This window comes from Pelodiscus sinensis, chromosome 2, assembly GCF_049634645.1.
Source record: "Pelodiscus sinensis isolate JC-2024 chromosome 2, ASM4963464v1, whole genome shotgun sequence".
NCBI classification, from domain to species: domain Eukaryota; kingdom Metazoa; phylum Chordata; order Testudines; family Trionychidae; genus Pelodiscus; species Pelodiscus sinensis.
Window position 1 is genome coordinate 13,726,485 of NC_134712.1, and position 24,890 is coordinate 13,751,374.

The window sequence follows — 24,890 nt, forward strand, 5'->3', positions numbered from 1 at the left end:
ATAGACCTGCTAAGAAACCATTCCCATGAGATGTTACTTATGGGAGCTAAGGTTGGTAGGTACCTCACTGCTCCGGTAGATTGCTTTAACTACACAACAGGAAGTGTCAAGAGAATGACAATTCCCTTTTCAAATCTGTTTTTGTTCTGCACTGGAAGGAAGAGACAACTCCTCAATGGTTTTGTGAAAACAGAATTATATGGAAACATCCATTTTCCTGTCAACATTTAGAAGAGAAAAGTGTGCACATGCACAAGGCTGGGATGGGGGAGATCCGATGTCAAATCTCTGCTGGGCCTGATTCAAAAGAGAGTCTTTGATCTCAGATGATTCTGAATAAGGCACAGAGGGGCTTGAATGATGGTCCCTCATGACACTGGCTGTTGCCTAAGCCACCAGGCTAGATAGTGAGAGAAAGATGTTTGTCACCAGAAATGTTCCCAAGAAGCGCTGAGAAACTCTGCAAGACCTTGAGCCTGGCCACCTCAAGCTGAAAGCATTGTAATGGAGACAGACTGAAAAACCAAGTGTATAAATCCAGCAGCAGTAAAGAATACCTGTTGATTGTGACTCATTTAAAAGCCCAAATCCTGTGCAACAGGGGTCAGCATCACATCGGCGCTCACACTCAAAAAACCTAACAAGGGAAAGAAGAAAAAACACTCCAAATGTCCGTACAATTGACGGCCTGTTGAAACTGCAGCCCTGTTCACGATGCCAGCAGGGGTGTGTCTAGGATTGCCACCGTTGTATTTCTAAAATACAGGACTGTTTTCTTAGTAGCCCTGTTTTCTTAGCACCCTTAGGCTGGAGGAGCACATGGCACCCACAAGGGCCTACGGGTAGGGCGCACTAACCGTGTGGAAGCTGAAGAAAGCTTCCTCTCCCTGAATCAGTCAGGCACTCTTCACTGCCAGGACCCAACTTTGTAAGTGAACAGGGCGGCATTGAAGGGACAGGATTAGGGTGTGTGTGGAAAGATGCCCCTGTGAGAACTTGCCCCCTCCTGAACAGCGTCCCTGCTGACTCCAGTCTTTGAGTGTGGCCTTGTCTGCACTCCCTGCACAGGCTCCGTCTGGCATGGCAAGGGGATGGGGCTGTGTGCCCTGGAGCTGCGCTGAAGGGCCAGCATCAGGAGGGGGCTCTGTCTCAGGGGCCCCCTGCCTCAGTACTCTCACAGTATTGCGTTCCATTCCCAACTTCCCTAGCTGAGGGGCATAACTGCTGGATGGCGGCTGCAGCAGCGGTGGCAAGCGAGGTGGGCCGGGAGCCTAGCAGCCGAGACCAGCTGCACAGAGCCTCATCTGCTTCCCCTGCCAGAGAGAGCCCTCCAATACCTTTACTGAGCTCCCCGGGGGCCACAGCCCATAGTTTGGGAATCTCTGCACTATGTGTACATGGATTCAGTAAGTCCTGGGACTGATTCTGCATCACTACAATGTCTAATTATACAAACTATAACATTGGAAGGTAAAATAATAATAAGACTGGCTTTGCATAATGATAATATTGTAATATGTTGAGGTATGGGATAAAAGGCACCCGGCACTGATTTAATAGGGGATGGGCAATTTTCAATGTAAACAAGGAACGTCCTTTGCAATATGGGACTGTTGGCAACACTAGGTTTACAGGTCCCAAAGGTTTTGCAAATGCACTGTTGTGTAAAATCTGCAAACTCACACTGCACTGTCTAGTTTTCTGTGTTGTACATGTAAGAGCTCAAGCGTTGTTACAGAGAACAGTGACTGACAGGAAAACATTAGCATAGATGCATTGTGTGTGTTACTGACAACAGTCCTCTCCAGCCAAACACTGATTTTGTGGTATTGCCCTGTATGAACTAGATAACACAATGAATACAGTATAAATTCACTTAAAATTGTGCAATTAATATTTGTATTATATGGGTTATTCTCCCAAGATATACTGTTCTATAATATGTTAATGAATATGCAGTATCCTCTCCATTTGCATGATAGGGTTTTGATATTTTGGATATGGCCAACGCCATATGTAAACAAAACTGAACTCATTTGCATCATACCCATCAGAAATGGCTTTCCCGCTCATGTCAATCTTGTTTCTCACTGAGAGTTCAGTTACTTTACGGAATGGTAAACGTGTGTAGAAGCTCTTCACAGTCCCTTCTAGAGTGACTGAAAAAAATCAAAAGGAAAGTTACTTCTTCCTTCAAGTGACTTATGCAATTCAAGTGAACATAAAGACAAAGGGAAAAGCAGCATTTCTATGACAGTGTTGATTTCTCAGTATTAGTAGAGAAATTTAGACCAAACACAGGAAATATGTCTGACAGATTTGTTTTAACAGAGGATGAACGCCAGTAGCTGCCATTCTACTGGAGGTAAGATGGGTTGATAAGTAAGGGATTCAAATAGAAGTTCTGAACTTCCCAGGGGAGCTGACAGCCTCCAAAGTCCCCTTGGCAAGGACGGTGGGCCCAGCTCCACATTCCGGGAAGGGGCGGGGCCTCAGGTAGAAGGGATGGGGCCAGAGCAGACAGGCCCCCCTCAGGGCCATGCAAATTGGCAGCAGTTGGAAGTCCTGGACCCCTTTGAATCTCCAGGCCCCAGGGCAACTGTCCCTTTAGCCCCACTCCATCAGTGGGCCTGGAACTCCCAGGCCAGCATGGACACGTACTGAAGTGATTCCAATCCACTGAATTACACAGTCCTCTTTCAGACTGAGGGCAGCATCCCTGGACACACTGGGTGTGTCTAGACTACATGCCTCCTTCGACGGAGGCATGTAGATTAGCCAGATCGGAAGAGGGAAATGAAGCCGCGATTAAAATAATCGCGGCTTCATTTAAATTTAAATGGCTGCCCCGATCTGCCGATCAGCTGTTTGTCGGCAGATCGGGGCAGTCTGGACGCGACGCGCCGACAAAGAAGCCTTTCTTCATCGGCACAGGTAAACCTGGTTTCACGAGGCTTACCTGTGTCGATGAAGAAAGGCTTCTTTGTCGGCGCATCGCGTCCAGACTGCCCCGATCTGCCGACAAACAGCTGATCGGCAGATCGGGGCAGCCATTTAAATTTAAATGAAGCCGCGATTATTTTAATCGCGGCTTCATTTCCCTCTTCCGATCTGGCTAATCTACATGCCTCCGTCGAAGGAGGCATGTAGTCTAGACACACCCACTGTGACAACGTAGAGTGGGTACTGTATGCAGCTTCCCCTTCCCTTTGAGCTCTTACTAGAGTGTATAGAATTTCAGGTGTTGGGTTCTTTCATTTAGAACAGAGCAATATGACGGGGCTGGATGCAACAAGGAAGCCAAAAATACTTAAAATGCTTTTCAAGCATTTATTTTCCCATGGACACAAATACAGTAGTTCCTACAGGGACGTAAATGGTTGGGAATGTGAAGGGAGACCCCCTAAAGACAATCTCCATATCCAAATTCTGTTCAGACAAGGAACAAATCTGGAGGCTCCTGTTGCAGCTTCCTTTGGTACCTCGGACACAGATGCGAACAGGGGCCGGGTTTTCTTGTTAATATCCTTCCACTAGTAACTGAAGAGAGATTGCAAGAACACTGGCCACCACATAGCCCTGATGCCTTTCAGTTACTAATATTAGTCTTCCATTTTTGGTTTATGGTATATCCTAATCGCCCACTGCCCTAACAGCTCCGTGTCACAGTTCATTACATCCCTACATTCCCATTTGACAGCTTTGGACTTACAAGCCAAGATGCTGATGGGTGCCACCAGGAATACAACACAGAGCTGTTTGAATTGCCCAACAGAACACAGAAATTAAAGCTCACCTATTTTGTGATACACGGTCTGCGGCTGCTGAGGTAATACCGTCTGACAGTTTTCAGGGATGTGGTTTGTGTAATTATCACAGATCTGAGCCTCTGGATAGAGCGTACAGGCAAAGTATGTGCCTGTGGTGTTCTGAAGAGTTGCTAGCTGACAAAACGTATCTTCTTCTGAACAACCTAAAAGGCGGAGCAGCTGAATTTTATAAACTTAGTTATTCATGTTCCCCTTCTCTACATTCCCGCCTCTCACTTGTTTATAATTCTGAATATTCAACCTTTCAGTACAAATACTCTTTAATGGGATGTGTATTATTATTATTATTATGCTATTACTATATAAAAGTTAAATATGGAATAATTCTGCTTTCAGTTCAACTGGTGTAAACAAAGAATAATTTCCTGGTATGACTCCAGGTTTAAGTTGGAAAAGCTGAGAATAGGAATTGTGGTTCACTGTCTCTGTTTCAGGCAATCTTTTTAAAAAGAGATCAGAACACCTGAGAAACCAATACAAGGATTTCCAAACTAATTAAAAAAAATTAAACTTACAATATCAATTGCATATTTCTTCTGGCTTGTAAAGCAGAGGAGTCAGTATTAACAAACATTTTCAAGAATTTCCTAAATTGGCAAACTTATTTCTGGAGAGTTTCTCTCTCACATTAAAAATACTTTTATGTAGATTAACCAGATATGAGCTGCTTCCTTTACGTGGTTCACTTTGAAATTCACACCCTGGCTGCCTTCCTCTCTTGCTGCAGTAAAGGAATTTTGCAAAACTCCAACACACAAACGCTCTTTTAAAAATAAAACAAGTGGAACAAGCCAGTTTTGTAATTGTCCTACTGGGTTGATGCCTGGATGCTGCAACATTTCTACAAGTGGTTTTTAAGCATGTGAATAGTCCCACTGACTTCTAAAAGTTAAAAGCATATATAGTGTTGGGCATCTCTCTTAGCAGCTGCCTTTTCCTGTCCCTACAGATCAGACTACAGGAGTGTGAGTAAAAGCATGTCTCACAGAGCTGCACTGTGACTCCACTATGTGTATGCTGCAAACTAAAATATTTCTAGTTCAAGTTAACACAATTCTTTTCAAATGTGATCCTGGAACCTTTTAGTTCACATGTACATTTTTTGTTAATCTCTAAGCGTATGTCTATACTACAAAGTTAATTCGAATTAACAGACGTTAGTTCGAATTAACTTTGATAGGTGCTACACATACAAACCGCTAGTTCGAACTTAATTCGAACTAGCGGAGCGCTTAATTCGAACTAGGTAAACCTCATTCCACGAGGACTAACACCTAGTTCGAATTAACTAGTTCGAATTAAGGGCTGTGTACCCACTTAATTCGAACTAGTGGGAGGCTATCCCTCCCCAGCTTTCCCTGGTGGCCACTCTGGGCACTACCAGGGAAACTCGTCTGCCCCCCTCCCGGCCCCGGAGCCCTTAAAGGGGCACGGGCTGGCTACGGTGCAAACCTGCCAGCACCCAGCCCGCAGACCCTGCACCTGGCACGGCACGAACCAGCCACCCGCTGCCATCTGGCCCTCCCCCTCTTCCCGGGACCAGGCTGGCGGCTCCCAGGAACCTGCCCCAGTCCGCAAGAGGCGGGCGCCCGCCTGCTCTAGTGCAGACATCGTGGACCTCATCCACGACCTCCGCACTAGGCACAGGAAAGTGGCCATCTAGGGCAGGAGAGCTGCCAGCCTGGCCACCCAAGAGCAGGTCTGCATGAAAATCAGGGTGGTCCAGTGAGACCCCCGACCCTGAGCTCTGAACTTAGAATGGCCGTACTGGGTCAGACCAAAGGTCCATCTAGCCCAGTAGCCTGTCTGCCGATAGCAGCCAACACTAGAGACCCTGGAGGGGATGGACCGAAACAATGACCAAGCCATGTGTCTCGTGCCATCCATCTCCAGCCTTCCACAAACAGAGGCCAGGGACACCATTTCTACCCCCTGGCTAATACCACTCCATGGACCCAACCTCCATGACTTTATCTCACTTCCCTTTAAACTCTGTTCTAGTTGTAGCCTTCACAGCCTCCTGCAGCAAGGAGTTCCACAGGTTGATTATTTGCTTTGTGAAGAAGAACTTTCTGTTATTAGTTTGAAGCCTGCTACCCATTCATTTCATTTGGTGTCCTCTAGTCCTTCTATTATGGGAACTAATGAAGAACTTTTCTTTATGCACCCTCGCCACACCACTCATGCTTTTATAGACCTCTATCATACCCCCCCTCAGTCTCCTCTTTTCTAAGCTGAGAAGTCCCAGTCTCTTTAGCCTCTCTTCATATGGGACCTGTTCCAAACCCCCTGATCATTTTAGTTGCCCTCTCCTCTCCCACCCTCTCTCTTCCCCTCTCCCACCTCCTTTTCCCAGTGTCCCCGAGTTTTGTTCAATAAAGAGAGTTTCTACTTTTGAACACACGTGTCCTTTATTTTGTACATGAGGAAGGGGGGCTGGGGAGGTAAGTGGAAGGAGGTGAGGGAGGAATGGGGTACGAGCCCCCGATGGGGAGGACTGGGCTGGCCCTGCGGGCTCCTCGGGGTGGAAGCTCTCCTGCAGCCCCCCGATTGACACCCCCTCCCGGATGGCAGCCTGCGGCAAGTGCAGCCGGGCTGATGGCTGAGTGCTGTGATGTGCCGAGTGTGGGCACTCAGGGCACTCCAAGCCAGGACTGCTTTGCAAGCGGAGAACCCCTGAGAACTGTCTGTCCAGGGTGGGGGTCGGGTCCCTTTAAGCACAGCCCTCGGCTAGCCTGAGACAGCCTCTAAGTCCTAATCTGATGCCCTGCCGGCACTGCTTCCGGACATCCTTAACCTCGGTTCAGGGTCCACTCAATGTGGACATGCTAGTTCGAATTAGCAAAATGCTAATTCAAACTAGTTTTTAGGTCTAGATGCGCTAATTCGAATTAGCTTCGTTCGAATTAACTAATTTGAATTAAGTTAGTTCGAATTAGTGCTGTAGCGTAGACATACCCTAAGAGTGTGTCTACACAGCAGGCCTTAACTTGAAATAAGCGATGCAAATTGAGCTACGTCAATTGCATAGCTTATTTCGAAACTGGGAGCATCTACATAGCACTTACTTCGAAACAGAATACTCTTCTTCTGACTTTCCTTATTCCTCGGACAATAAGGAGTTGGAGTAAGAAATCCTCCAGCTTGAGAGTATTTCAACATTATTTTGAAATAACTGCTTGCCGTGTAGACCCAGACTAAGTTATTTCACAATAACGCTAGTTATTTTGAAATAATGCTGCTGGGCAGACATACCCTAAGGTGCTGCAGCACTATTCATTTTTTTTGTTTTATTTATCCATCGGGGGAGTTATAGCACAGCATTTTGTTGTGCACAGTTGTTTACAGCCTCAGTCTGAATTACGGGACAGTGTAGATGTAACCAGATATGTACCCACCTATCTTTCCAAAATAGGTTCTCATTATCCCCCAACATTTTTATGCTATGCCAACATTGTTTAAGACAATATATACACTATAGACAAACCTGATCTGAATGGTACTTTGGGCCTGGTCTACACTAGACCCAGCAGCTCAGCTTAAGATACACAACTCCAGCTACGTAGAATACGTAGCTGCAATTAGCTTACCTTAAGCCGAGCTTCAGAGTTAAACAGAGGGATAATAGGTGCCAGGAAAATGACTTGAGACCACTATCCAGTGATGATCTTCTTCAGCCTTTACTACCTTTTACTCTATTTCTGAATCCAACTGTGACTAAAAGAAAACTTTTAGGATTTGTTTATGCATAATTAGAACAGCAAAAATGGCCTCAAACCATTTTTAACTCCTTTGCAAGTCACCTTTCTTTGGTGCTTTAATGTCAAAGTCAGGCACATGGGACATTACAATGGATGAATGGGCAATAAATGCAGGGCCTGATTTTCGTCTCTCTTACACTGTGTGGTAACCCTGGGGTATTTTCATTGAAGTCACTGTGAGAGGAGAATCAGACCTATATGATAGGTCTAGTATTATGGAAAGCTGGAGACACCTTCACCTTTTATAAGAAAAATTTTAGAGCATTAAACCATGACTTTTGTCCTTTTCTTTACCTAGGGAACTCACTTAAGTTGTTACCAACCACAGTGCCTGCTCCGGAAAAAAATTCCTGCTCTTGAATTCCCCAGTGGTCCAGCTCCACAGCTTAAGCATAGGCAGGACTCAGATGATTTTAACGTCACCTCGCATGGTAGTACAAAGAGCTGTGTGCTGTCTATACCACACTACAGCTTTCACTGCTGCCACCGCTAGTGGAGATGCGTTTTGGCCCAAGTCGACAAAGCCACTGAGCAGTTTGGGAGTGGGGACAGCCTGCCAGTTTCATTATTGTATGCAGGGCTTCTTAACCAGGCTCGTGATTTCAACACTTAACTCCCATGTGAATTTTTGCGCTTTCCCAGTGGAAAAAAAAATCTCTATATGCTGAGGTTTCTAAAACCCATGGCTATGGTAGTTATTCAAACTGTTGATCAATTATTGTTTCCCAAGTAGCATGTAGAATAAAGGTCTAAGATTTCTTACGTGTGAGACACCAGAGTGTTGCCTGCTCTGCAGAATACTTGTGTTGGAAGAGCCGATACTGCTGGGATGGGAGGGAACGGTTTTGGTCAAGTTGTACCAGGTTGTTGTCCATCAGGGAAAACAGTTTCATTACAGAATCTGATCCACATGAAAACAAAAGAACAAGGATGTATTTACAACCTGAGCTACATTAGTATTGTTCATACATAAAACTCTGAATTTCACAGTGTGTCAGCTGTAACCTTTTCCTCTGGGTAATGTACATCAGGGTTGGTTTTAAATAGAACTGTGCAGGCATAATACCTCTGTATTTTGAATTGTGTTTGGGATAGAATTTTGTCTTTTTTTCCCCTTGAAAGTCTATAACGAGGATGAAGTAAAGCACAATATGCTCTCAACACAGAATCATCAACCAGGAATAGAAAAAGAGATGCACCATTAAAAGATGGAAAGGCCGTTAACTGCATCTAGTCCATCTACCTGCCTTTGCAGGATCATTCCTCACGCTATCTTTTCTACAGCTTTAACCAATCTAATTTTGATGTTCTGAAGTGATGCAGTTTCTGCCAGTTCCCTTTGGAGTTATCCAACAACCCATGATCACCCAGTTTTTTCTCCCTAATATTCAGCCAAAATGTTCCTTTTATTAATTTGATCCTATTTCTCCCAGTAATAGCCCCACATGCTACCTTCACTGATTCTTCTCTATCCCTGACATGTGCTTCATTCAAATACGTGTAGACTGTTGTGCCTTCTCATTATTGTCCCCGAGCCAACCGTAGCTATTTTTGTCTCTCTAATTGTTCCCTTAAATAAACCCAGGCAGCTCTCAGGCCATTTTCTACTGATCTTCTTCCAATTTGTCAGTAAACACTGTTTTAACTGTCAAAAGGGAGGAGCAAACCATACCAGACATTATTTTGGCTCCGTACAACTCCCCTGTTATTTGTCCTCCGTACAACTCCCCTGTTATGAAGCACTAAAATAGCGAAAAACTGAGACACAAAACCAAAGAAACACTAATACTTGGATCGCAAATGCTAAAACTCACACAGTTCTCAGCCTGAACATGTGCAGGGTGTTTATCGTGTGTATTCATTTTCTCTTATCATAGAATATTCACAAATGTTGACATCTGTTCTTTACATCATCATGCTGCAATAAAGTTTGATTCTTGCAAATATTTCCCCAGATTTCTCAGTAATTCTGTATTTCTAACAGCTGACCTGAAAGTTTTCTGTCAAGATCCAAGCCTTCAGTCTTATCAGTTTCTCTGGGGCTGTCCATAAATTATGTAACATATTAGGTGATGAATGAGTCCTTAATTGTGCGTGTTTGTTTAGACTTATGAAAAGTTACAAAGGTGGGTGGGTGGGTCTGGAAAAAAATAGACCAAAAATGTGTTGCATAATTTATGGACAGCACATCTTGAAACAGTAGCTTAGACTAACACCTAAAATACAATGCAGAAAGCTGCATTCCTTACATTGCTTTAGGTTTTAATGGTATCATCAGTTTTTATCTACAGAAAAAGTAGAACCCCAAGGCTCTGAACTCTAGTCTTGGCAGGCAAATGAAAAGGATTTCAGACGATGTTTTAAATGTTTTTATTCCTCCTTTTAAAGTCTAGACTTGTGTTCCACTAATCATAAGAAGGCTTAGCCAGTTAAACAAGAATTTTATCTTTCATGCAAATTATACAAGGGAAATCAGTAAAAGCTTACCCTGTCATACCATTTCACCTGCTTTAAATCACACCTGCATTGCCCAGAGACATACAACACAGTTTCACAGAAGGACTGTGGCTTGGTAAAGATGATGGCAGCATTTTGGTTCAAGGGACCAAATTCTTCACTCAGTTACTTTTGTGTAGAAACTTTATTGTCTCCAGTTGAGTTACTTTGGGTTTACACTGGCCTAACCAAGAGGAGAATCTGGAACAGCAAGTTCTATGAACAAAAGGACTGTGATTCTAGGTTCAGATCATAGTTTTGGTTCCATTAAGCTCCCAAAAATCTGTGGACCAGAATCTCAACTGGTGTAAATCAATTCAGCTCTGGACTAATACATTCAGAAGAAGTCAAACCCCTTGAGTCCTTAAACTTGTCCAGAGAACAGGTTCGCCTCTGATACTTCAGCACTCACTTCTGACCCGGCCTTGGCAGTGCAGGGACACATGAAAATGAAAAAGGAAGAGAAACGAGGGAGAAGGTACATGGTGCTTCTCGTTTTGTCTGAACCAATCTGCCCAAAACTACTTATTCCCCATGCACTTATTTCAATAAAGACAAAAACAAATAGGCTTGACATTGTGTATTCCCAGCAGCCATGGGTAAATTCCGCACCTTCCTACATGGTGTTAAACACATCCTCCCTGTGTATTACATGAAATACAGCTAATCTTAAGCTTCCCCTTGTTATGTCACACAGCCATAGGAGTTTAAGGCCAGAAGAGACTATCCGGTCATCCAGCCTAACTTCCTGTACATCACAAGCGGCCGCCACTCAACATCTACTGCACGACTGACCAGTACCTGGTAACAGCTCAGTCTGTGTTTGTGAACCAGCAGCACCACATGCAGCGGATTCCTCCCGGGTCATCATATCAGAACCTAGAATACAATCAGAGCTATTTATTATTCCATATTATTGGTATTAATATACAGCTCAGAAGCCCTGAGTATGGACTAGGGCCCCAACTATGCTAGGCACTGTACAGACACAGAACAAAAAGACTGTCCATAAACCCACATTGCTTCCAGTTGCTGTTCTCCTGTGAATCCACTGACCATTCATTCCTACACAGTTTGCTGACACTGAGTTTTATAAAACAAGTTACCAAAGGGCATTTTACAGTGCAGCCTTATCATCTAGGCAACAGTTTAGTAAGTTTTACCAAAGTATGAAACAGTTTTGTCTGCACTTAGCTCCTGTTTTGGGGCTGGTTAGTTTATCAGACATCATGCTTCAGGGTACAAGTAGTTCACCAGTAAATCCAATAAACAGCTATAATCCATAAATATTCAATACCAAAGCTCTAGAAGCATGCAGCCCTATATACTCCTAAAACAGAGGCAAAAAGTGTTGTGGGATTTTCATGCAGTAGATCTACTGGGAACAATGGAAGCTTGTGGTGAGTCATTATAATTAAACAAATCTATCTAGATATCTATAACAAGATATTTTTCTAGATATTTACAAAGTACTAAACTATCACAGTATCTAGGAGCTGATGACAAGATAAATGGCATGTGTCTCCATAGCTTCTCATGCAGATTTCAGAAACAGGGGGCCTGATTCACCTTGTGCTTCCACCGACTGTACACCAATGTCAAACCATTGTGAGGGAGAAAAGACTCTGATCTGGAGCCAAGTTTTCTGCTGATGCAGGGTCCATTAAAGTCAAATGGCTTCTCCAGTTTACACTCACAGGGTATGTCTACACTAGCCCCCTAGTTCGAACTAGGGTGGCTAATGTAGGCATTCGAACTTGCAAATGAAGCCCGGGATTTAAATATCCCAGGCAGGCACCATTTTTCAATCCCCTTAATTCAAACCGACTGCCCGCGGCTACACTCTCCTGCAATGGGGCGTAACAGTTAATCCAAACTAAGGACTTAGTTTGGATTAACTTCTGACTGCTGCATGTAGCAGTCAGTTCGAACTAAGGGGATTTAAAAATGGCCCCGTCTGGGAACATGCAAATGAAGCCCGGGATATTTAAATCCCGGGCTTCATTTGCAAGTTCGAATGCCTACATTAGCCACCCTAGTTCGAACTAGGGGGCTAGTGTAGACATACCCACAGAGAATTTGGTCTTTTATCTTTCCAACTTCTTATAACCGACAGCAAGATAAAACTCACCTCTCCACAGATAAACCCGCTGAAAGCTGCTGAAGGCTCCTTCCGTTTCTTCTGCAAGCTCAGAAGCTGACCAAGAACGAAATGTTTATTAGTGCAATTGCTAAAATTAATGAAATGGTTTATACTGAACAGCTGGGAAATTATATCAAACCACATTCAAAAACTTATAACACTATGTACTAGCATTTACATTAAAACCAATCTAAAGAAAAGATGGTCTAGTAATTCAGGTGCTTGCCTATATCTGGGGAGTCCTGTATTGCCACAGACTTCCCAAATAAACCAAGAAGTCACTTGTCTCAATTCCCCATCTGGAAAACGGGGGACAACCCTATCTCACACAGCTCTTGTGAAACTAAATACATTAAAGAGTCTGAGGTGTTCAGACACTGCAGGAATGGAGGATATACAGGAACCTCCACCAGACATGTAAGCCATTGACTACAGTAGAAATGAAACAACAGATGCCTTTGCCTTTAGACAGATGGTTTATTTGAACAGACCTGAATTAAAAGTCCTTTCGGAACAATGTAAAACAACGTGTTTTGAGCTCTGCTCATTTTCATTAACACAGGTGGCCACAATAAAGTACAAGGGACCCAACCTGTAGGGATTACAGAGGTAACATCATAAAAAATGCACCAGACTAATGGATAACTCATGGAATCATAGGTCTGGAGGGATCCTCATGAGATCATCTAGTCCAGTCCCCGTACTCATGGTAGGACTAAGTATTATCCAGACCATCCCTGACAGGTGTTTGTCTAACCTGTTCTTAAAAATCTCTAATGATGAAGATTCCAGAACCTTCCTAGGCAATTTATTCCAGTGCTTAACCACCCAGACAGTTAGGAAGTTCTTCCTAACGACCAACCTAAAACCCTCTTGCTGCAGTTTAAGCCCATTACAATTAAATTCATTTGGCATGGCATATATATAGCCAGACTCTGCAGTCCCTATTCCAGCAAAACTGAAACAAAACCCCTGAAGTTAGGGAGACCTTTCACCGAGTGGAATGGAGAGAAGGGACGTAGGGTATATGTGGGTAGCTGAATTGGGATCTTAAAAGACGCAATTTAAGATGGGAGAATTTATTTGCTTACTTCCAGTGAACTCTTGTCCTCCCAGACTGAATAAAAACTCCTGCTTTTTTTCATCATAGTTCACACCTTTACATATTCCATCTCCTCCAGGCTTTGAGATTTGTCTCCAGTCATTTCTATGGCAGATCAATACATCGGGGTAGCTCATTAACCCACATAGGATAATACCTACGTTCAATTAAAGAGAGAATTTTATGTTTGTAATAAATTGCACAAAGTACCTTTGTCAATACTCTTTGTAATCATTACATAGACCTTAGCACCACAGTGAGACAGGTAATTGTTCTCCCCTTTTTAAACAGAGAGAAGTGGATACTCAGAACACTGGGCCAATCTTTACAAAAGTGAGTGCCTAATGCTGATCACCTACATTCATGCCTAAGGCACATCAGCAGGTAGCCTGGTTTTCAGAGATGCTGAGCACCCCCACATACCTCCTACTTCAGCTGTGTGCTAAGCATTTCAAAACAGACAGACAGACACAGCCTCAGAAGTATTACAATCTTGGGTCTTGAACCACACAGCACTTAGGCATGTGCTTGAATGCCTTATTAGACAGAAGCCTGAATTCAGTCAATTTAGGTGTAAATTACATCTTCCCCAAAGTTATACCATGAGATAGTGGCATGGCCAGGTGTAGAATCCAGGAATTCCAACTCCCAATCTATTTCTGTAAAATCTAGATTAATTTCATTCTGGTTTGTGCCTGCTATCATGGGTCAGATAGAAAAATTCTCGACATACATTACTGAAGGCTAATTCAGGTTCATTTTCTAAGTACAAGTATTTCCTATTAGCAGTGAATGCACTACATTTTAAAAATACCAGTCAAATCAATGCATTTTGAGGCATTAATTTACCCAAACATGCTACCATAGATAATCAGACAGCTTCATAATGGGCAGCCACATTCAGATAGCAAAACCATAAACACATAAAAGGGAGGCCAGCTCATTCTGACAATAAATGCATGCAAGAGTACTAAACTATAATGGGTTGCTTTTGGTTTTGTATTGTCCTTAACAGAAATATAATAGACCTGATTCACTACTGCATTACTCCAGTTTTATGCTGATGTAAATACAATAGCTTCAGCACATTAGCAAATCAGGTCTGTTGTGCTGTCACTTTGTTGAATGACTCACAACATACACACATACACAAGAATACCCTTCTGTAGTCTCCACCACTAGCCTTCATTTTAAAATGATATAAGCCAAAAGCTAAAAAATTAAATACATCATGAAGTTTAACATAGGAAACAGAAATGAAAAACAAATAGCTGGGTATCAATCTTAAGAGAGCAGAAATATACTTACTTTACCACATCATAAATAAAATTGCAAGTATATTAAAAACAGATTAGAAACATCAAAAATTGTTCATCTTGGCATTTTGCACCAAAAATACGCCCAAAATCTGCCAACAAAAATCAATGATGGTAAGCACACTCTGTTGGACCTTCATTAATAACTTGGACTTTATGTTTAATATACATAATCCATTACCAAGAATTAAAGTTCCAGAAAAATGGTAGCTAAAACGCTAGCCAAAATTCCTTTAGAATTTGACTTTCTTTTAAATATTTATTGTTTCATGGGACACTAACATTTTTTCCATAGTTATGACATGAAGGAAAGTTTGTTTCCAAAGCCACTGATTTGCAAAACACTAAATTTTTCACATGACATAAATAAATCCTGTGTTCTGAGGCAGATGTTCTATGGAAAAAAACAGTATGTGCCCCAGTAATTAAAGACTGTATCATAACGCACAAAGGGCAAAGTCATGATTGCATGGACAACCCTAATTATTGCACTTTCTAACTTTTAGGCACTGCAGTCTCAGGTTCTCATTTTGGAAAAATCATGTGCATTTCATTTTATCCGTACACATATTCTCATTGATCACAGTGGCACTATCCATGTGCTTCAACTTAAGTATAGGCTTTTGCATAATCGATACCTTATTAATGTTTTGTTGAAGCATTTTTTTAATCTATGGCACTGCAAGAATGCATGACTCTTTAGCAATGTTCAAGACATACTGTACCTGTCCCAAAAAGCCAACCCCATCCATTCCTAGCACTCTCTACAATGAGCAGTCTCATTGCCAAACACGATCAACTGCTCAGTAACTGAAGAGATGAACAATTCTTGGAGAACCAGTTTTTGTAAAATCAAATGCCTCTGAAAGGCCCTGATTCAGCACTGCTCTTCAGCTCATGCTTAACTTTAACTAAGACAATGAGATTTAAAGGTGTGTTTAATTAAGCACATCCTTAAGCGCTGGTGCATTTAGCAGGTTTAACACCACTATTTACATTAAAAAATATGACCTCCTAGACTACATCCCAACGTCCTAATCAAGATGCACTATACTGGCAAGCAAGAGGTACAAAAATGACTGATTGTTCTGACCCAGCCATCTCTGCCCAGTGCACCCCACCCTTCATGCCAGGCTGGACCCCTGCTACGATGGACCTGCCTCTCTTGCTACCTGGTACTGCATCTTCTCGAGAGCACATGTGGTAGGGGGGAGGGTCACAGGCCTCCCCTCCACAATGTGGCCAGCAGTGGCCTTTCAACACTGGGATGGGAGCTGCAAGACCTGGGGCGGGGGCAGTGTGTAAAGAGGGTGCTATTCCCTGGGCTGGGGGGCTGCTGTGGAGCCTGAGGGTTAGAGCACAAAGAGGCTGGAAACAGCTTCCTTTCTGCCTCCGCAGAGCATAGCTAAGGGGCAGAGAAGCTTCCCCATCCCAGCACTATGTGGGGCTTTGGCATATTCAGCGCTTAGCTCCTCCTGGTCATTCCCTGGGGCCTTGAACTATCCTTGGGTGCCAGCCCAGCCAGAGGCAGTGGGGGAAGGAAGGAGCCTGCCAGTCAGGCTGTTGGTTCTCTGCACACTGCTGGGAGTGGGGGACAGCTTGCGGGGATGTGGAGGAGGAGCGGGGCTGGGGAGTGAATGGGCACAGCAAGGAGAGGACAGAGAGAGGAGAAGCATGTCAGAGGGCGGATGAGTGGGCAGCAGAGGTGATGCGTACCCAGACAACTCCAGCCCACACTCACCAGCCACCAAAGCACGCAGCCAGTGCTGGCTGGAAATAGGACAGAGGATGGGGAAAGGCTGCTGGCCAAGAGGAGGCATCTCACCAGGGACTGCACGGATGGGCCAGTAGGGGGAGCAGCGAGCCCTGCATGCTGCAGCTGTGCCCAACCAGCCACCTTACACACCCCCCCCCACCATCATGAGCCACTCCCCACTGGTGGGGGTCGGCTGACAAGGAAGGATCCAGCCAACAGTCGGACCCATGAGTACTGATGGGAGGGGAGAGACGGAAAATACAGGACAATTGGCCCATTAAAAAAAAAAAAAAGTAGGGACACCTGCAGGACAGCTTAAATACGGTACTGTGCCTTTAAAAATGGGACATCTGGATACCCCTGCTGTCACTAGATCTGGGGCAGGAATGTAACTCGGTTCCACCTGTGGCACATGATAGTGTAGTCTCCTATGGGCTGTAATACTTTAGTCTCATTTTAGTTGCTGGGTTTAGCATGGGGGCGCTGGATTGAGTTAGTGCCCTGTAAGATACAGGAGGTCAGACCAGGTGATCTGATGGAGCCTTCTGGCCTTAAATTCTGTGACTGTAACTTTTGGAGGAATGGGAGGGGATAGGGATGAGACAAGGGGGGGAAGAGTACACCAGAGGAGAGAATGGAAAAGACTGCCTTGATCAATGTAATAGCCTTTGCCCATGGGTTGGGCTTTGCACTCCATCCGTCTCTCAACCAGCAGAAGTTTGACTCCACTTTCCAAGTGATTATAGATTATCTGGCAATCTATAACCCATTGTAAAGCATGGTTGAGCATTTCCTTTTCCTGACCATGGAAATGTGTAATCAATTTATATTTAAAATATAATATGAAATGTTTAAATTTCCCCATCAACAACCAAGTATCCACTTTTGGTACAGGCATGAATTGCACCCAGTGGTTTGCTTTTTTAAAATTTCTCGTTATTTACGACACCATTGCACCTTGGGTGTTCAAGCATTATTACCTCCGTCAAGTGGAACCTGGCTGAGGATGAAGCCATCACAACAGGGATCCTGGCTGCATGTCTGACGACAGAATAGATGAACATCAGTCAAGGACATGCCAGCTGCCAAGAGAACCACTGAGCTGTACACACCAGAATGCACATTCTGAAAATCCGTCATCTCAAAGGTCTTGAGACCAGCGATGGTGAATTCTTGTCCTGGACAGAACAGGAAGAGAGAGAGGGGGGAAAAAAAGAATGTTCCAAAAAGTGCAGAAGGCAAAGCAATTGCTGCAGAACATCTCCAGATCTGATATGGCTGAATGTTTAAAATAAAAGCCCAACATAAGCAAGAGGTGCAGGTGCAAATTTAGTGGGTTTAATTTAGATATTCATGTCTGACACTGAAGATTGACTCAAATTGTAAAGGAAAAGGCTTCAAAGGTGACATATACTGTAAAATATGTTTTTTGTTAAACTTTGGGTGTTTTATTTTGGTTTGGTTGGGTTTATTTGGTTAAAATAACTAACTTTGTGCTGTCTTGACCTGAGAATTTAAAAACAAATATAATTACAATAATCAGTCTAGAAACTTTTAAGTATAATCAATTTTGTTTGCACTTTCAGCAGAACATTAGCTGATCCTGTGAAATGAAATTAGGCACTACATAACAGGGTAATTCTGCACACCGTACATTTCTGAGAATAGGACTGAGAATTCTTATAGCTGCTTAAAGAGTGAACTATGTTGAGTTTCAGGCCCCAATATTTTGATATGATAAAAATGGTTATGCTAAATTTAATCCAAATAAAAATATTCTGGTGATATTATTTACATTTTCATCACTGAATAAAAAATGAATATTCCAATGAAATGTTGAACATTGAACGAACAGAACGTGTGTTGTGGCATAAGAATAAAAAATGTGAAACTATAAATGGAAAGTAAAACTTAGGTTTCGATCTCTATTGTCTTTTTGTTCTGTGTTTGTACAGTACCTAGCACATGATCTGTGACTTGGGGTCCTAGGTGCGATGGTAATACAAATGATCATTATTATTAACAATAATAATAATAATAATTTTAAAATTGACCAATCTAGTATTATTGCCAGCACCAAAAGAAATGCCAAATATACAGAGTATAAATGGTGAAAGGCAAATCGCTTTTTAAAAATTCCTTCCATTTTAATGGCCTAAGGTTTTATTAATGGGAGGAATTAGGACAAGATATTGAGTCAGATTTCTGAAATGAATAAAAAGACAGAAAACCTAGGCTCACTAAAAATGAATAGTCTGGTGCAGGAGCGGCCCGAGACGAGCTACCAGCAACTGGCGCCCCAGGTGGAATGTGCGATCAGTGCCCCCGCATCCAAAGCCCTCAACAGCAGTGTGTCATCATTGGGCGTCCCGTTTAACGCGGCACCTTAGGTGACTGCCGAGTCTGCCTATATGCACAGGCCGCTCCTGGTCTGGTGTTTTCAAATACTTCCCATCACTCAGAAACACAGAGGTAAGAAAATAGGCCAAGACTGTCCAATGCCTCTCTACTTTTCTCATCTGTCCCTACCCTGTCACCTTCACACCCATCCCCACACAACAGTTGCTGGGAGCTAATAGTGTGAGATATACTCACCTGATCCTAAATTCTGGCTCAGCATCCCAGAGGAGGGTGAAACAAACAAACAAAAAAAATCACTCAAGCTCCCTATATATAAAACACACTACACAAAAATAAATCTTAATAGATTCCGAAAACCTCTCTCTATTATTTCTGGAAGACTGACAGAGGGGAAAGACTTGTTGAGGCTGGCCCGTGCTATTCAATGCCTGACCCTGCAAAGAACCGTGCCCTCATGTCCTGGTGGAGTCCAGGCCTGTTTGCAGGATCTGTTTTTCACTTTTCTAGACCAGTGGTTTTCAATCTATGGATCACGACGCAGCACTGTGTCGCACAGTGTCAGGCATGGGGTCACCTTGCTGTAGGATGACCTAGTGACTGGTGGTGGTGCTAAGGCAGGCTTCCTTGGGGACTACGCTGCATCCAGGAAGTGGCCAGCAGCAGGTGTCTGGCTCCTGGAGGGGGGGGGGAGGAGGGCCATGGGACTCCATGTGCTACCCACACTGCACCACTGACCATGGAGGGAGGGGAATCTGTACTTGCAGGCGAGAGCAGAGGCAGAGCTGACTGTATGCCTCAGCCTAGGAGCCAGACCTACATTGGCCACTTCCAAGGCACAGCCATGCCAGGAGAGGCAGGAAGCCTGCTTTAGCAGTCCCACTGCACCAGTGACCAGGAGCAGCTGGAGGTAATCCCATGCTCAACTATGAGCACCAACTCCCTGCCCCAGCCCTGAATCTCCCCCCTCTCCTCCCCCACACAACCCAGAGCTCCCTCTTAAAGCCCAGACTCCTCATTCCTGGCTCCCCCAAGAGCCCGCACTCTAGTCAAAAGATAAAATTATATTGGGTCATGAGCATCAGTAATTTTCTTCCACAGGGTCACGAGGAAAAAAAAGTTTGAAGACCACTGCTCTAGACAACTGAGCTACCAGTGGAGGTGCAGTCCTTACCTTTTTTCAGATACACATTTGCTTCCTCCTTCTCTTGGCTCCTCACTTTAAGTCGGCAGCTGAGATGAGCAATGCTAGTGGCAGCAGGATTTCCCATAGCACCTTTCATCTGAAACAGACAGACACTCTAAATGTGCTTTAATTCATTACAGGGGAAAATACAGTCTATTCTATTTTCTTTCTTGGGGATGAATTCGTATACACTGTTCATATTGCCACAACTTCTGGGAGCCCTCTAGTTCTGCTGTTTGATCACAACTCCATTAGATCAGGACATGCTGCCTTAATATTACTTTATTGTATTGAGAATGGCTGCATAGTTGCATCAATAGTGTGTTGCCAAAACAGAATGGCAACACACCACCTAACTCAAGAACCTGGACTGCAGGAATGGACAATGATATGACAACTGACCTGATTATCTGTTTCGCTGTTAGCATAGTCTATATCTTTGAAGAATGGAAGTTTGTAAATGGTGATGTGGTTGGAGTTGTAGCACATCAATATCAGGGAGGCAAATATTTTCAAGGAAAGACCAATATAAGAGGCAGTCCAGCAAATTTAAGATTAGCTTTCTGATTTCATGGGTAACAAAGGCAGGCAGTGCTGTCCAGGAGTTAGAACAGGAGATTTGGAGCCTGGATTGCTGTGCCTTATTCCTGACTTGTCCACGGGCTTACTGACACACTCTGAACATGTTAATTCACCTCGCTCTCTGCCTCACTGTTACTCTGATGCAATATGAGGAAGATGCTATTTGTTGCAGGAATGCAGGAATTAGAAAGCATTATGCTAGTGCCAAAATGTTCAAAAGTGACTAATGATCTTGGGTACCTCCATTTAAGGATGCTCAAATCGAGACTTCTTAAAAAGAGACCTGATTTTCTGGTGTTTATCCAGTGCTTTCTAAAAATCAAGCCCCTTTAAGGGTACACCAACCAAACAGGGAGACATCCATCAGTGACTTTTGGAAACTCTTGCCTCTCTTTTCTTTGCTAACCCACCAGCACTTTACCATTACTGTAAAGAACACACTGTCTAAACAGTCTGGATGGCCTGGCATTCTCACAATGGGTTCTCTTACTGGCTCTCAGCTATTGCCCGGGCTATGCATTTTAAAGAAGTATCACTGATTACCAGTCCAGAAGGTGTACAGTTGAAGGTGGTTTCAGAAGCACTGTGCAATTCACACAGTATCTCAGAACCTGGAGCAGATACAGTGACAAAGCCACATAACTCATCCACCGCACAGTCTGAAAGCATGAAAGAAATATAAAGGTTTATCCTTTAGTTTACACAACACATCTTCCTCTGGCTGATAGGTGTGTCTTCTGTATACACATGGACTCCTCTTACTGGATTGAACCTTGCCATCTATATTACATCTATATTACAAATTGTACCAGTTTAATTAAAACAGGCTTTGAAATCTGTTTATATCAATTTAACTAAACTGCTGCAGAATGTAGTTTGGATGCTCTTGAATCACTTTAAACTTAGGTTATATTGAGTTTGCTTCCTTGGGGAAGGAAGCTCTTTGAGTGAAACCGGTATAAGCCGAGTTCAAGTTGATTTAAGCCTCCGCACAAGTTCTGCGACAGTTTAGATAAATCAGCTTTAAAAAAAAAAAAAAAAAAAAAAAAAAATCACACCTTTAGTTAAACTAGGCAATTTGCAAAAGAAATATGGGAATTTCCAGACTGGATCAGACTCTATGTCCACCCACTCCAACAGCCCCTCTCCGACAGTGGTCAATTTAGCAATGTGAAAGGGTTAACGGGGGAGGCTTACTGGCTTTGGTTAACTGCTGGGAGCTGGAGCAGTTCCCTGCCCACCACGGGTAGGGGGCAGCTCCAGTCTCATGGGGCCTGCCATGGACATGGGCACCCAGGCCTGTCCGGAACAGCCCCTGGCCGTGGCAGGGCCAGGCGTACCACAGGCAGGGGCTGCACTGGCCAGGCTACAGCAGCTCCTGCCTGTAGCAGAGAGGCTGCTCCAGCCCAGACGCAGCAGAAGAGGGCCCTCCCCCCACCCATCGTTTAATCAGTTAACCAATTAATCATCATGTTTAATTGATTAACCAATCAAACAGGATTTTATCTCCCTTGATCAATTCCAAATGCTAGAGGAAGGTGCAAGAAACCCAGCTGTAAACAGATATGGGTCTACCTGCTCCCAGGGATATAGAAAAGGTTTTAGTTACTCATCACTGAGCTAAAGGACAAACTATATTGATCAAGACTAGGTATATAATGTAATGGGCATGGCTTGTTAGAGAGCTGCAGCCTTTGCTCAAGAAACTAGGGCTGGTCAAAGGATTCCTGGCCAACTATTTCTCTGTTGAATTTAGCCCACTTTTTTTCCTCTTCACTTACTTCCCACCAAGAGACTTGTTTTAGTTTATCTGTTACTGGAAGCTGTTCTATGAACATTTTGTGCAGTGTGTCAGAATTCCCCATTTGAGCTGCATGACTAGTCACACCACACCTCCTCCTGTGGCTGAAACACATCAAAAAGTCTCCACACAAGGGTCCTTTCTGCTGCTCAAACACTGTTCCGCCCCCCACCTCCACCTCCCGGTCTTTGCCTCTCCTCACTGCTGCACCTGCTGATGTTGTATTTACTTTCCTGTGTGATTTCGAACCACTCTTATGTATCTTTCTGCCCTCAAAGTCCCTCACTTTCAAACACAACAGGGCTGATCCAAAGGTATTAAAATCAATGTTCAGAGTCCCAGTTGGTTCCAGTGGGCTTTGAATCAGTGCCAAAGTTAGAACACAGCAAGTAGCCAAAGAACTAAGTACTTGCAGTGCAAACACAGATGATCATGCAAGAATATTAAAACTCAATGTCCCTATAAGGCAAGTAAGAGTTCCCCCCCACACACACGCTTAATAGGTGGATAAGCCAATGTACAGAGAAGTAAATGGTCTGATTTTTGTGGGTACTGAATGGCCAATTGTAGTCAACTGGAATTATGGGAATTTAGCACTTCTGAAAGTCAGACCATTGAAAGACAACACAGCCAAACAGTAGCAGTAAAGCCTAGCAGTAAATTCAATAGTTGAGGGTTCTCTTCTTTGGTGACCTCCACTGTACGCAGCAGACTTTCTGAGAACCATCCCTCACCTGAAATGCACTTCAAGAGCGCATTCTGAGGGTCTCTTTGAATGGTTTCCGAGCGAAGGATCCCAGCATCTTCTGCACTGTAGATCAGTTTGGACACAGGAACTCTTTCAAATTGTCTGAGCACTAAAAGACAGAGAGCGTGGTCAAGTCTCCTGCTGAACTTTTTACTCATTTCTTGTGATAGAATGACACAAAATAAGTGGAAGGTCAACGCTGCTGCGGTTGATCTAGTAAAGACCCGCTAAATCAAATTCAGAGGGTGCCCTGTAAGTGCTGGTACGCCTGCTCTTCATGAGCAATAAGGGAAATGCTCCCATCAACCTACCACTGTGAAGACAACGCAGAAAGTTGAATTAAGGTACGTCAACTCCAGCTAGCTAATTAATGTAGCTGGACTTGAGTATCTTAATTTGTATTTTAATTCAACCTTCCCCTGTAGTGTAGACTTGGCGTTAGTGTAGAAGTAGTCTAAGTGACAAGGCATCCTTGTCTGGATTCAGCCCCTATAGCTTTGACCATGGAATGGCTGCAGGCTTGGTCCTCATTCCCTTGCACATCAGAGTGGAAGAGGAGGTATGACATGAGGACACAAGAGACATTTTGTCCAGAAATGTCTGGATAAACCACAGAATAAAAGATGAGGATCAACTTTTAAAACAATCATTTGTCCTTTTAAAGCAAAACAGCCAGCACTAATTGACAACAAAAGTTTGTTGTTGTCCAAGCTGAGTCACCAGGTACTTTTGATAAAACTGACATTTTCTGCTTGGAAAGAACAAAGGAGTAAGCAAAAATATAGCATACACATACACACACCCTCCAGTCCAGCTCCCCCTCCGCTCCACAAAATATTCCTGTGCTTTAAGCTCACCTGGGAAGAGGGTTGAAAAGCAGGGCTTTGAAGGGGTAAAATGAGGGAGAAAAGTTTTCCCTCTTAAAGAAGTATGATACAAAAACCATAGTTAAATTATCTCTATTCAAATGTGTAGGCTGACTGAGTGTTGCAGTTACAGCTGGTTAAACAACAAAACAAAACAAAACCTCAACAGATTTCAATTTTCAGGAAAAAAGTTAAAATAAAGCTACTTTAAATTTGTGTTTGCAAATTATCATTATGGGTCTCCCCCCCCCATTTTTTGGATGAAAAATTCAAGATGAAATTAATATGAAAAACATTTTTTTGAGTTTTTTAAAGTTTTCCTTGGGAAGGGAACTTCCCATTTTCTCTTAAAAATACTAATTTAAAAAATCCAGAGGAAAAGGATGAGTGGGGAAAAAAGGAAGATAATAGGACAAAAAACCCTAGAAACAAAAACTTTAAAAAAATTAAATACTTTGTTTCATGAAAAATTTTTAAATAAATAAAAATAGTTGAAAACTGATTTTTTTCAAAAATATATTTTCTGGCAAAAAACCTGCATAATGAAAAATATTCAAAATGCTCTAATGTTAATGAATTTGCTATTAGCTGTTCATGACTGGCTAGGAGACAGAACTGCATAGCTGTGTGTCACAGGCCCTATTCTGATAAATGTTAATCGTGATTCTTTTTCAGATCCAATGATAGGGAGACTCTGTACTCTTTGCAGAGAAAGATGTAGATTCCATCCATGCTGCTGCCATACAAGTTTGAGTACCCATTGAGTGCCAACTGCAACATCGTGGCAATGACGATGTCTGGGGTGAGCTTAGATTTATTACAGTCGATCACTTTCTATTTTAAGATGATTTGTTTCTTCCACAGAAGAAAGATAGCTTAGAAATAAAGAGGAGCTATTGCAGTGTTTTTAAACTTTTTAAGACCGAGGAACACCAAACACATTTT

The 24,890-nt window shown here is 43.2% G+C and overlaps 1 protein-coding gene across 2 annotated transcripts in view; it reads right to left on the reverse strand.

Annotated features, from left to right (window-relative positions):
• TG (thyroglobulin) overlaps window positions 1–24,890 on the reverse strand; it is a 189,032-nt gene that overhangs the window by 101,852 nt on the left and 62,290 nt on the right. For both annotated transcript variants that reach the window (XM_075920103.1, XM_075920102.1), the window contains 11 exons: window positions 23,066–23,188; window positions 21,074–21,189; window positions 19,937–20,045; window positions 17,385–17,582; window positions 13,322–13,489; window positions 12,219–12,284; window positions 10,889–10,966; window positions 8,355–8,492; window positions 3,797–3,973; window positions 2,048–2,159; window positions 558–637 (listed from right to left, as the gene is read on the reverse strand). In XM_075920103.1, coding sequence (XP_075776218.1) covers window positions 558–637; window positions 2,048–2,159; window positions 3,797–3,973; window positions 8,355–8,492; window positions 10,889–10,966; window positions 12,219–12,284; window positions 13,322–13,489; window positions 17,385–17,582; window positions 19,937–20,045; window positions 21,074–21,189; window positions 23,066–23,188 — 1,365 coding nt within the window. The remainder of the gene's footprint in view (window positions 1–557; window positions 638–2,047; window positions 2,160–3,796; window positions 3,974–8,354; window positions 8,493–10,888; window positions 10,967–12,218; window positions 12,285–13,321; window positions 13,490–17,384; window positions 17,583–19,936; window positions 20,046–21,073; window positions 21,190–23,065; window positions 23,189–24,890) is intronic.